General features: G+C 53.3%; 1 protein-coding gene across 6 annotated transcripts in view; it reads left to right on the plus strand.

Moving 5' to 3' along the window:
• EVI5L (ecotropic viral integration site 5 like) overlaps nt 1-13,730 on the plus strand; it is a 47,253-nt gene that overhangs the window by 19,513 nt on the left and 14,010 nt on the right. For all 6 annotated transcript variants that reach the window (XM_071418570.1, XM_071418571.1, XM_071418572.1 and 3 more), the window contains exons 7-12: nt 953-1,096; nt 6,201-6,290; nt 8,194-8,291; nt 9,442-9,502; nt 10,004-10,057; nt 12,315-12,347. In XM_071418570.1, coding sequence (XP_071274671.1) covers nt 953-1,096; nt 6,201-6,290; nt 8,194-8,291; nt 9,442-9,502; nt 10,004-10,057; nt 12,315-12,347 — 480 coding nt within the window. The remainder of the gene's footprint in view (nt 1-952; nt 1,097-6,200; nt 6,291-8,193; nt 8,292-9,441; nt 9,503-10,003; nt 10,058-12,314; nt 12,348-13,730) is intronic.

Here is a 13,730-nt window from a genome sequence, read left to right on the forward strand (position 1 = left end):
CCCCCAATTCCCATTTCTCTCCCCCAATTCCCATTTTTCTCCAATTCCCATTTTTCTCCCCAAATCCAACCCCAAATTCCCATTTTTGTCCGACCCCAAATTCCCGATTTTTTCTGACCCCAAATTCCCATTTTTCCCCCCCAATTCCCATTTTCCTCCCCCCAATTCCCATTTTCCTCCCCAATTCCCATTTTTCTCCCCAAATCCAACCCCAAATTCCCATTTTTGTCCAACCCCAAATTCCCAATTTTGTCTGACCCCAAATTCCCATTTCCCCCCCCCCCCCAATTCCCCTCTTCCCCCCCAAATTCCCATTTCCCCGCCCCCCAATTCCCATTTCCCCCGCCCCCCCAATTCCCCTTTTCCCCCCCAATTCCCATTTCCCCCCCCCCACTTCCCATTTTTCCCCCCAATTCCCATTTTTCTCCCCAAATCCAACCCCAAATTCCCAATTTTGTCTGACCCCCAATTCCCGTTTTTCTCCCCAATTCCCATTTTTCTCCCCAATTCCCACTTCCCCCCCCAATTCCCGTTTTTCCCCCCCAATTCCCATTTTTCTCCCCAATTCCCCCTTTTCTCCCCAAATTCCCATTTTTTTGTCCAACCCCGAATTCCCATTTTTGTCCGACCCCAAATTCCCGATTTTTTCTGACCCCCAATTTCCATTTTTCTCCCCAATTCCCATTTTTCCCCCCAATTCCCATTTCCCCCCCAATCTCCTTTTCCCCCCCAATTCCCATTCCCCCCCCCCAATCCCATTTTCTCTCCCCCAATTCCCATTTCCCCCCCAATTCCCATTTTCCCCCCCAATTCCCCATTTTCCCCCCCAATTCCCATTTCCCCCCCAATCCCCCTTTCCCCCCCAATTCCCATTTTCCCCCCAATTCCCATTTTCCCCCTCCCAATCCCATTTTCCCCCCGAATCCGCCCCGACCGCGGCCGTTGTCCCCAGGAGCAGCTGCCGGAGCTGAACGTGCATTTCCGCTCCCAGAGCTTCCTCACCTCCATGTACGCCTCCTCCTGGTTCCTCACCCTCTTCCTCACCACCTTCCCCCTGCCCGTGGCCACGCGCGTCTTCGACATCTTCATGTACGAGGTACCCCAGAGCCGCCCCTTCCCACCAAAACTGGGGCTGGGGGGGGGAAAAAATCCCAAAAAAATGGGTTGGGGTTGGACTGAATCCCAAAAAAATGGGTTGGGGTTGGACTGAATCACTCAAAAATGGGTTGGGGTTGGACTGAATCACTCAAAAATGGGTTTGGGGTGGATCAAACCCATCAAAAATGGGTTTGGGGTGGATCAAACCCATCAAAAATGGGTTTGGGGTGGATCAAACCCATCAAAAATGGGTTTGGGGTGGAACCAAATCACTCACAAAAGGGTTTAGGTTTGACCAAATCCCTCAAGAAATGGCTTTGGTTTGGTGAAGTCCCTCAAGAATGAGATTGGGGTGGATTAAATCATTCAAAAATGGGTTTGGGTTTGATCAAATCCCTCAAGAATGGCTTTGGTTTGATGAAGTCCCTCAAAACCGAGATTGGGGTGGAAGAAATCCCTCAAAAATGGGTTTGGGTTTGACCAAATCCCTCAGAATTTGGGGTGGAACCAAATCCCTCAGGACTTGGGGTGGTTCCTCACCCTCTTCCTCACCACCTTCCCCCTGCCCGTGGCCACGCGCGTCTTCGACATCTTCATGTACGAGGTACCCCAGAGCCGCCCCTTCCACCCAACTGGGGCTGGGGGGGGAAAATCCCAAAAAATGGGTTGGGGTTGGACTGAATCAGTAAAAAATGGGTTGGGGTTGGACCAAATCAGTAAAAAATGGGTTGGGGTTGGACTGAATCAGTAAAAAATGGGTTGGGGTTGGACCAAATCAGTAAAAAATGGGTTTGGGGTGGACTGAATCACTAAAAAATGGGTTGGGGTTGACTAAATAATAAAAAAAATGGGTTTGGGGTGGATCAAACTCCTCAAAAATGGGTTTGGGTTTGACCAAATCACTAAAAAATGAGTTTCAGGTGGAACCAAATCACTCAAAAATGAGATTGGGGTGGATCAAGTCCCTCAAGAATGAGTTTGGGGTGGATCAAACTCCTCAAAAATGCGTTTGGGTTTGACCAAATTCCTCAAGAGTGGATTTGGTTTGATGATGTCCCTCAAGAATGAGTTTGGGGTGGATCAAATCCCTCAAGAATGGGTTTGGGTTTGATGAAGTCCCTCAAGAATGGGTTTGGGTTTGACCAAGTCCCTCAAGAATGGGTTTGGGTTGGATCAAATCCCTCGAAAATGGGTTTGGGTTTTGACCAAATCCCTCAGAAATGGGTTTGGGTTTGATCAAATCACTCAAAAATTAATCTGGGTTGGACCAAATCCCTCAAAACTTGAGGTAGGACCAAATCCCTCAAAAATGGCTTTGAGTTTGACCAAATCCCTCAGAAATGGTTTTGGGGTGGAACCAAATCCCTCAAGAATGAGTTTCAGGTGGATCAAACTCCTCAAAAATGGGTTTGGGTTTGACCAAATCACTCAAGAATGAGTTTGGGGTGGAACCAAATGACTCAAAAATGGGTTTGGGTTTCATCAAATCCCTCACAAATGGGTTTGGGTTTCACCGAGTCCCTCAAGAATGGCTTTGGTTTGGTGAAGTCTCTCAAGAATGAGTTTGGGTTTGACCAAATCCCTCAAAAATGGGTTTGGTTTGATAATGTCCCTCAAGAATGGGTTTAGGATGGATCAAATCCCTCAAAAATGGGTTTGGGTTTCACCAAATCCCTCAAAAATGGGCTTGGGTTAAAGAAATTCCTCAAGAATGGGTTTGGGGTGGAACAAATCCCTCAAAAATGAGTTTGGGGTGGAACCAAATCACTCAAAAATGCATTTAGGTTTGACCAAATCCCTCAAAAATGAGTTTGGGGTGGATCAAACCCATCAAGAATGGGTTTGGTTTGATGGTGTCCCTCAAGAATGGGTTTGGGGTGGATCAAATCCCCCAAAAATGGGCTTGGGTTTGATCAAATCCGTCAAAAACGAATTTGGGGATTGATCAAATCCCTCAAAAATTGCTTTGGGTTTGACCAAATCCCTCAAGAATGAGTTTGGGGTGGATCAAATCCTTCAAAAATTGGTTTGGTTTGATCAAACTCCTCAAAAATGTGTTTGGGTTTGATCAAATCCCTCAAAAATTAATTTGAGTTGGACCAAATCCCTCAAAACTTGTGGTAGGACCAAATCCTTCAAAAATGGGTTTGGGTTTGACCAAATCCCTCAAAAATGGGTTTGGGGTGGATCAAACTCTTAAAAAATGGCTTTGGGTTTGACCAAGTCCCTCAAAAATGAGTTTGGGTTTGACAAATCCCTCAAAAATGTGTTTGGGGTGGATCAAACCCATCAAAAATGGGTTTGGATTGATGAAGTCCCTCAAGAATGAGTTTGGGGTGGATCAAATCCTTTAAAAATGGGTTTGGGTTTGACCAAGTCCCTCAAGAATGGCTTTGGTTTGATGATGTCCCTCAAGAATGAGTTTGGGGTGGATGAAACTCTTAAAAATGGGTTTGGGTTTGACCAAATCAGTCAAAAATGAATTCGGGGATTGATCAAATCTTCAAAAAGGGGTTTAGGGTTGACCAAGTCCCTCAAGAATGGCTTTGGTTTGATGAAGTCCCTCAAGAATGAGTTTGGGGTGGATCAAATCCTTTAAAAATGGGTTTGGGTTTGACCAAATCCCTCAGAAATGGGTTTGGGTTTGATCAAATCACTCAAAAATTAATCTGGGTTGGACCAAATCCCTCAAAACTTGAGGTAGGACCAAATCCCTCAGAAATGGCTTTGAGTTTGACCAAATCCCTCAGAAATGGGTTTGGGGTGGAACCAAATCCCTCAAAAATGAGTTTCAGGTGGATCAAACACCTCAAAAATGGGTTTGGGTTTCACCAAATCCCTCAAAAATGAGTTTGGGTTGGATCAAATCCCTCAAGAATGGCTTTGGGTTTCACCAAGTCCCTCAAAAATGAGTTTGGGGTGGAACCAAATCCCTCACAAATGGTTTGGGTTTGACCAAATCCCTCAAGAATGGGTTTGGTTTGGTGAAGTCCTTCAAGAATGAGTTTGGGGTGGATCAAATCGTTCAAAAATGGGTTTAGGGTTGGCCAAATCCCTCAAGAATGGGTTTAGGATGGATCAAATCCCTCAAAAATGGGTTTGGGTTTGACCAAACTCCTCAAAAATGGGTTGGGTTTGTCCAAATCACCCAAAAATGGGTTTGGGGTGGATCAAATCACTAAAAAATGGGTTTGGTTTGATCAAACTCCTCACAAATGAGTTTGGGGTGGATCAAATCCTCTAAAAATGGGTTTGGGTTTGACCAAGTCTCTCAAAAATGGGTTTGGGGTGGATCAAACTCTTAAAAAATGGGTTGGGTTTGATGAAGTCCCTCAAGAATGGGTTTGGGTTGGATCAAATCCCTCAAGAATGGCTTTGGGTTTGACCAAGTCCCTCAAGAATGAGTTTGGGGTGGATCAAATCCCTCAAAAATGGGTTTGGGTTTTGACCAAGTCCCTCAAGAATGGCTTTGGTTTGATGAAGTTCCTCAAGAATGAGTTTGGGGTGGAAGAAATCCCTCAAAAACGAGTTTGGGGTGGATCAAACTCCTCAAAAATGGGTTTGGGTTTGACCAAATTCCTCAAGAGTGGATTTGGTTTGATGATGTCCCTCAAGAATGGGTTTGGGGTGGATCAAATCCCTCAAAAATGGCTTTGATTTTGACCAAATCCCTCAGAAATGGTTTTGGGGTGGAACCAAATCCCTCAAAAATGAATTTCAGGTGGAGCAAATCCCCCAAAAATGGGCTTGGTTTGATGAAGTCCCTCAAAAACGAGTTTGGGGTGGATCAAACTCCTCAAAATTGGGTTTGGGTTTGACCAAATCCCTCAGAATTTGGGGTGGGACCAATCCCCCCCGGTGGCCTGGGAATGGCTCTGGTGCCATTGCCTGACCCAAGGTGGCCCCAGGGTGGCCTTGGGGTGGCCCCAGTGACCCCGGATGATCTGAGGTGGCCCCAGGGTGGCCTTGGGGTGGCTGTGGTGACCTGGGATGATCTGAGGTGGCCCCAGGGTGGCCTTGGGGTGACCCCGGGATGCTCTGAGGTGGCCCCAGGGTGGCTGTGGTGACCCCTGGATGCTCTGAGGTGGCCCCAGGGTGGCCGTGGTCATCTGGGAGGACCCAGAGCAGCCCTGGCATGGCCACTGGGTGACCCCGGTGACCAGAGGTGGCTCTGGAGTGGCCATGGTGACCCAGGGATGAGCCAAGGTGGCCCCGGGGTGGCTGTGGGGTGGCCCCGATGGCCCAAGGTGGCCCCATGGTGGCCATGGTGATGTGGGATGACCCAAGGTGGCCCTGGGGTGGCCATGGTGGCCCCGTGGTGGCCATGGTGGCCACGCTGACCGGGTGGGTGGTGGCAGGGGTGGGGTGGCCCCGGGGTGACCAAGGTGGCCCCAGGGTGGCCATGGTGGTCCCGTGGTGGCCCTGGGAGGGCCATGTGGCCATGGTGGCCCCATGGTGGCCACGCTGACCGGGTGTGGGGGTGGTGGCAGGGATCTGGTGGCCCCAGTGACCCAGGGTGGCCCAAGGGTGACCAAGGTGGCCCCGAGGTGGCCCTGATGGCCACACTGACCGCGTGGGTGGTGGCAGGAGCGGGGTGGCCCTGGGGTGACCAAGGTGGCCCCAGGGTGGCCATGGTGGCCTCGCTGACCGGGTGGGGTGGTGGCAGGGATGGGGTGGCCCCAATAACCCAGGGTGGCCCTGAGGTGGCCATGGTGGCCCCAGGGTGGCCATGGTGGCCACACTGACCGGGTATGGTGGTGGCAGGGGTGGGGTGGCCCCAATGACTCAGGGTGGTCCCTCATGGTGACCATGGTGTCCCCATGGTGGCCGTGGTGTCCCCGTGGTGGCCGCGCTGACTGGGTATGGTGGTGGTGGCAGGGGTGGGGTGGCCCCAGTGACTCAGGGTGGCCCCAGGGTGACCATGGTGGCCCCGTGGTGGCCATGGTGGCCCTGAGGTGACCATGGTGTCCCCGTGGTGGCCTTGCTGACCGTGTGTGGGGCTGGTGGCAGGGATGGGGTGTCCCCATGGTGACCATGGTGTCCCTTGGTGACCATGGTGTCCCCGTGGTGGCCTCGCTGAGCGTGTGTGGGGCTGGTGGCAGGGTCTGGAGATCGTGTTCCGCGTGGGGATGGCCCTGCTGCAGTTCAACCAGGCCGAGCTGGTGCAGCTGGACATGGAGGGCATGTCCCAGGTACCGACCCCGCAACGGGGGGACCCTGGGGTGGCCTTGGGGTGGGCTTGGTCAGTGGGGTGGGTTTGGGATGGGTTTGGGGTGGGTTTGGTCAGTGGGGTGGGGTTGGGGTGGGTTTGGTCAATGGGGTGTGTATGGAGTGGCCTTGGTCAGTGGGGTGGCCATGGGACAGGTTTGGTCAATGGGGTGGGGTTGGGATGGGTTTGGGGTGGGTTTGTGGTGGGTTTGGTCAATGGGGTGGCCATGGGGCTGGTTTGGTCAGTGGGGTGGCCTTGGGGTGGCCTTGGGTTGGACTTGGTTAATGGGGTTGGTTTGGTCAGTGGGGCGGGATGGGTTTGGTCAGTGGGGTGGGGTTGGTCATTGGGGTGGGTTTGGGGTGGGTTTGGTCAGTGGGGTGTGTATGGAGTGGCCTTGGTCAGTGGGGTGGCCATGGGGCAGGTTTGGTCAATGGGGTGGGTTTGGGATGGGTTTGGGGTGGGTTTGGTCAATGGGGTGTGTATGGAGTGGCCTTGATCAGTGGGGTGGCCATGGGGCTGGTTTGGTCAGTAGGGTGGGTTTGGGATGGGTTTGGGGTGAGGTTTGGTCAGTGGGGTGGGGTTGGAATGGGTTGGTCAATGGGGTGGGTTTTGGGGTGGGGTTGGTCAATGGGGTGGGTTTGGGGTAGGGTTGGTCAGTGGGGTGTGTATGGAGTGGCCTTGGTCAGTGGGGTGGCCATGGGGCAGGTTTGGTCAATGGGGTGGGTTTGGGATGGGTTTGGGGTGGGTTTGGTCAATGGGGTGGGTTTTGGGGTGGGTTTGGTCAATGGGGTGGCCATGGGGCTGGTTTGGTCAGTGGGGTGGGGTTGGGGTGGCCTTGGGTTGGACTTGGTTAATGGGGTGGGTTTGGTCATTGGGGTGGGTTTGGGGTGGGTTTGGTCAATGGGGTGGGGTTGGGGTGGGGTTGGTCATTGGGGTGGGTTTGGTCAATGGGGTGGGCTTGGGGTGGTTTTGGGGTGGGTTTGGGGTGGGTTTGGTCAAGGGGGTGGGTTTGGGGTCAGTGGGGCGGGTTTGGTCAGTGGGGTGGGTTTGGGGTGGGGTTGGTCAATGGGGTGGGTTTGGGGTCAGTGGGGTGGGTTTGGTCAGTGGGGTGGGGTTGGGGTGGGGTTGGGGTGGGGTTGGGATGGGTTTGGGGTGGGTTTGGTCATTGGGGTGGGTTTGGGGTGGGGTTTAGGGTAGGGTTGGTCAATGGGATGGGATTGGGGTGGCTTTGGTCAGTGGGGAGGGCTTGGGCAAGGGGATGAGTTTTGGGGTAGGTTTGGCCAATGGGATGGGATTTGGGGTGGGATTTGGGGTGGGTTTGGCCAATGAGATGGGATTTGGGGTGGGTTTGGGGCAGATTTGGTCAATGGATGGGGTTTAGGATGAGTTTTGAGGTGAGTTTGATCAATGCCTGTTTTTGGGTGAATTCCCCCGTTTTTGGTGTGCATTGCCCATTTTTGGGTCAATTCCCCGTTTCTGCTGCTCACGGCCCGTGTTTGGTGTGAATTCCCTGTTTCTGGTGTTCATGGCCCGTTTTTGCTGTAAATTCCCCATTTCTGGTGTTCATTGCCCGTTTTTGGTGTAAATTCCCCATTTCTGGTGCTCACGGCCCATGTTTGGTGTGAATTCCCCATTTCTGGTGCTCATGGCCCGTTTTTGGTATAAATTTCCCCATTTTTGGTGTTCACAGCCCGTGTTTGGTGTTCATTCCCCGTTTCTGGTGTTCATTGCCCATTTTTGGTATAAATTTCCCCATTTTTGGTGCTCACGGCCCATTTTTGGTATAAATTCCCCGTTTCTGGTGTTCATTGCCCATTTTTGGTATAAATTTCCCCATTTCTGGTGCTCATTGCCCATTTTTGGTGTTCATTCCCCGTTTCTGGCAGTATTTCCAGAAGGTGATCCCTCACCAGTTCGACTCGTGCCCGGACAAGCTGATCCTGCGCGCCTGCCAGGTCAAATACAACCCCCGCAAGATGAAGAGGTCAGGGGACACCTCTGGCCCCGCGTCCCTGTCCCCATCCCTGTCCCCATCCCTGTCCCTGTGTCCCTGTCCCCATCCCTGTCCCTGTGTCCTTCTCCTTGTCCCCTCTGGCCCTGCATCCCTGTCCCCATCCCTGGCCCTGTGGCCCTGTGTCCCCTCTGGCCCTGTCTCTGTGTCCCTGTCCCTGTGTCCTTCTCCTTGTCCCCTCTGTCTCTGTGTCCCTGTCCCCATCCCTGTCCCTGTATCCTTGTCCTTGTCCCCTCTGGCCCTGTCCCTGTATCCCCTCTGTCCCTGTCCCTCTGTCCTTGTGTCCCCTCTGTCCCTGTCTCTGTGTCCCTGTCCCCATCCCTGTCCCTGTGTCCTTGTCCTTGTCCCCTCTGTCCCTGTGTCCCCATCCCTGTCCCCATCCCTGCCCCTGTGTCCTTGTGTCCCCTCTGTCCCTGCCCCTGTGTCCTTGTGTCCCCATCCCTGTCCCTGTGTCCTTGTCCCCTCTGTCCTTGTGTCTCCTCTGTCCCTTTCCCTGTCCCTGTCCCCTCTCTCCTTGTCCCTGTCCCCTCTGTCCTTGTCCCTGTCCCCTCTGTCCTCGTCCCTGTCCCCTCTGTCCTTGTCCCTGTCCCCTCTGTCCCTGTCCCTTTCCCATCCCTGTCCCCACCCTGTCCCCATCCCTCTGTCCCTCTGTCCCCTCTGTCCCCATCCCTGTGTCCCCCCTGTCCCTGTCCCCACTCTGTCCCCATCTCTGTCCTTGTCCCCTCTGTCCCTGTCCCATCCCTGTCCCTGTCCCCCACTGTCCCCTGTCCTGTCCCTTCCCCTCTCCTTTTGTCCCTTCTCTGTCCCTTGGCTGTCCCCTGTCCCTGTCCCTGTGTCCCTGTCTCTGTCCCTCTGTCCCTGTCCCTGTGTCCCTGTCCCTGTCCCTGTCCCTGTGTCCCTCTGTCCCTGTCCCTGTCCCTCTGTCCCTGTCCCTCTGTCCCTGTGTCCCTGTCCCTGTCCCTCTGTCCCTGTCCCTCTGTCCCTCTGTCCCTGTCCCTGTCCCTCTGTCCCTGTCCCTCTGTCCCTGTGTCCCCTCTGTCCCTGTCCCTGTCCCTGTGTCCCTGTCCCTCTGTCCCTGTCCCTGTCCCTGTCCCCCTGTCCCCAGCTGTCCGTGTGTCCCCAGGCTGGAGAAGGAATACGCCGCCCTCAAGAGCAAAGAGATGGAGGAGCAGATCGAGATCAAGGTGACCCAGCTGGGGACACTGCAGGGACACCTGGGGGACATCCCTGGGGACACCTGGGGACACTGCAGGGACACATGGGGGACACTGCAGGGACACTGCAGGGACACTGCAGGGACACTGCAGGGACACCTGAACACAGCTGGGGACACTGTGGGGACATGGGGACACTGCTGGGACCTGAGGACACCTGGGGACACATGAACACACCTGGGGACATCCCTGGGGACACTGCAGGGACACACACGGGGACACGTGGGGGACATCCCTGGGGGGACATCCCTGGGGACAGCTGGGGACACCAGGGACACATGGGGATACTGCAGGGACAGCTGGGGACATTTATGGGACATGGGGACACCTGGGGACACCTGAACACACCTGGGGACATCCCTGGGGGCACTACAGGGACACCTGGGGGACATGGGGACACCTGGATCACCACTCCTTGTCCCCTCCCTGTCCCCTCCCTGTCCCCTCCGTGTCCCCTCCGTGTCCCCTCAGCGGCTCCGCTCTGAGAATCGCCTGCTCAAGCAGCGCATCGAGACCCTGGAGAAGGTGAGCACCCCAAAAACATCCCAAAAAAACCCCAAAAAATCCCAAAAACCTCCCCAAAACCACCCCAAAAACCTCCCCAGAAAACCCCAAAAACCTCCCCAAAACCACCCCAAAAACCTCCCCAGAAAACCCCAAAAACCTCCCCAAAACCACCCCAAAAACCTCCCCAGAAAACCCCAAAAACCTCCCCAAAAAACCCCAAAAACCTCCAAAGAAACCCTAAACCACCACATGGAACCCAAAAAATGCCAAAATCCCCAAAACAAACCCAAAGCACAGCATGGAACCCAAATTTCCCCCAAAAACCCCAAAATCCCAAAACACTGCATGGAACCCAAATACCCCCCAAGAAACACCCAAAAAACCCAGAAAAAAACCCCCCAAAACCCCAAAACACTGCATGGAACCCCAAAATCCCCTCAAAAACCCCAAAACATTGCATGGAAGCCAAAAAACCTAAAAAAAACCCCAAAATCCCCCAAAATCCCCAAAACACTGCATGGAACCCAAAAGAAACACCCCAAAAACCCAGAGAAAAAAAAACCTCAAACCCCAAACACTGCATGGAACCCCAGAACCACCCCAAAAACCCCATAGAAAACCCCATAGAAAACCCCATAGAAAACCCTAAAATCGTTCATGGCCCCAGCCCCGCGGCCATTTTGAGCTGGCCCCGCCCCCGTTTGGCCCCGCCCCATTTGGCCCCGCCTCCATTTGACCACGCCCCCCGCCCCCATCCAGCCCCACCCACGGGGCCTCATCCCCACCCAAACGGTCCCAAATCCGCGGGAATTGGGGAATCCCAGAGTGTGGGGTGGGCTCGGGATGGCGCTGGCACTGCTGCCACTGCTGGCACTGCCATTGTCACTGTCACTGTCATTGTCACTGCTGGCACTGGCACTGCTGGCACTGTCACTGGCACTGTCACTGTCACTGCTGGCACTGTCATTGTCACTGGCACTGTCATTGTCACTGCTGGCACTGGCACTGCTGGCACTGTCACTGGCACTGTCACTGCTGTCACTGCTGGCATTGTCACTGGCACTGGCACTGTCACTGGCATTGTCACTGGCACTGCTGGCACTGCTGGCATTGTCATTGTCACTGGCACTGTCACTGTCACTGTCACTGGCACTGTCACTGGCACTGCTGGCATTGTCATTGTCACTGGCACTGTCACTGGCACTGGCATTGTCACTGGCACTGCTGGCACTGCTGGCATTGTCATTGTCACTGGCACTGCTGGCACTGTCATTGTCACTGCTGTCACTGTCACTGCTGTCATTGTCACTGTCCCTGTCCCTGTCCCGTCACTGTCACTGCTGTCACTGTCACTGTCACTGCTGTCATTGTCACTGCCACTGTCCTTGTCACTGTCACTGCTGTCACTGTCACTGTCACTGCTGTCATTGGCACTGTCCCTGTCCCGTCACTGTCACTGCTGTCACTGTCACTGTCACTGCTGTCATTGGCACTGGCACTGGCACTGGCACTGGCACTGCTGGCATTGTCACTGCTGCCACAGCTGGCATTGGCACTGTCACTGTCCTTGTCACTGGCACTGCCACTGGCACGGCCACTGCTGTCACTGCTGTCACCTGGATCTGTCACTGTCACTGCTGCCACTGTCACTGGCACTGTCCTTTTCACTGCCACTGCTGTCACTGCTGGCACTGCTGGCACTGGCACTGCCACTGCTGTCACTGCTGCCACTGCTGCCACCTGGATCTGTCACTGTCCCTGTCCCTGTCCCTGTCCCTGACCTGTCCCTGTCCCTGTCCCTGTCCCTGTCCCTGTCCCTGTCTCTGTCCCTGTCCCTGTCCCTGTCCCTGTCCCTGTCCCTGTCCCTCTGTCCCTGTCCCTGTCCCTGTCTCTGTCTCTGTCCCTGTCCCTGTCCCTGACGTGTCCCTGACCTGTCCCTGTCCCTGTCCCTGTCATGTCCCTGTCTCTGTCCTCACTGTCCCTGTCCCTCTGTCCCTCTGTCCCTGTCCCTGTCCCTGACGTGTCTCTGTCCCTGTCCCTGTCCCTGTCCCTGTCCCTGTCCCTGTCCCTGTCCCTGTCCCTGACGTGTCCCTGTCCCTGTCCCTGTCCCTGTCCCTGTCCCTGACGTGTCCCTGTCCCTGTCCCTGTCCCTGTCCCTGTCCCTGTCCCTGTCCCTGTCCCTGCTGTGTCCCTGTCCCTGTCCTGTCCCTGTCCCTGTCCCTGTCCTGTCCCTGTCCCTGTCCCTGACGTGTCCCTGTCTCTGTCCCCTCCCCAGGAGAGCGCAGCCCTGGCCGATCGCCTCATCCAGGTACGGCCGGGCCCCGCGGGGATCCTGGAGTTCCCATAGACCCCAGAGACCCCAAACATCCCCAGAGACCCCATAAACCCCAAACCCTCATTGCCCCATAAACCCCAAACCCCCATTGCCCCATAGACCCCAAACTCCCCATAGACCCCAAACATCCCCATAGACCCCAAACTCCCCCATTGCCCCCATAGACCCCAAACGTCCCCATAGACCCCAAACTCCCCATAGACCCCAAACCCCCATTGCCCCATAGACCCCAAATGTCCCCATAGACCCCAAACTCGCCCATAGACCCCAAATGTCCCCATAGACCCCAAACTCCCCCATTGCCCCCATAGACCCCAAACGTCCCCATAGACCCCAAACTCCCCCATTGCCCCCATAGACCCAAACTCCCAATAAACCCCAAACTCCCCCATTGCCCCCATAGACCCAAACTCCCAATAAACCCCAAACTCCCCCATTGCCCCCATAGACCCCAAACTCCCCCATTTCCCTATTGAATTCCCCATTTTTCTGCTATTTTCCCAATTGATTTCCCCATTTTCCCAATTGATTTCCCCATTTCCCAATTGATTTTCCCATTTTTCTGCTATTTCCCCATTTTCCCAATTGATTTCCCCATTTCCCAATTGATTTTCCCATTTTTCCAGTTTATTTTCCAATTTTTCCCCCAATTTTCCCCTCTCCAGTTTATTTCCCTGATTTTCCCAATTCCCTCAATTTTCCCAATTGATTTCCCTGATATTTTCCCAATTTTCCTGATATTCACAAGGTTCTCCCAATGCTTTCCCAATATTTTCCCAATAATCCCAATACTTTCCCAATATTTTCCCAATACTTTCCCAATATTTTCCTGATATTTTCCCCAATATTTTCCCAATATATTCCCAATATTCCGAATATTTTCCTGATATTTTCCCAATATAATCCCAATATAATCCAAATATTTTCCCAATTTTCCCTGTAATCCCAATATTTTCCCGATATTTTCAGGATTTTTTACCAATTCTCCCAATACTTTCCTGATATAATCCCAATATAATCCAAATTTTCCCAATATTTTCCTGATCATTTCCCTGATATTCCCCCAATATTTTCCCAGTATTCCCAATATTGTCCTGATTTTCCCAATTTTTCCCTGATTTTCCCAATATTTTCCCAATATTTTCTCGATAATCCTGATATTTTCCTGATATTTTCCCAATATTTTCCTGATATTCCCCAATACTTTCCTGATATTTTCCTAATATTTCCCCAATAATCCCAATATTTTCCTGATTTTTTCCCCAATTTTCCTGATTGATTTTCCCGATTTCCCTGATTTTTTCCCTGATTTTCCCAATTGATTTTCCCAATTTTTTCCCAATTTCCCAGATTTTT

Source organism: Agelaius tricolor, unplaced genomic scaffold, assembly GCF_023055355.1.
Source record: "Agelaius tricolor isolate 1412-34295 unplaced genomic scaffold, bAgeTri1.0.p SCAF_88, whole genome shotgun sequence".
Classification (NCBI taxonomy): domain Eukaryota; kingdom Metazoa; phylum Chordata; class Aves; order Passeriformes; family Icteridae; genus Agelaius; species Agelaius tricolor.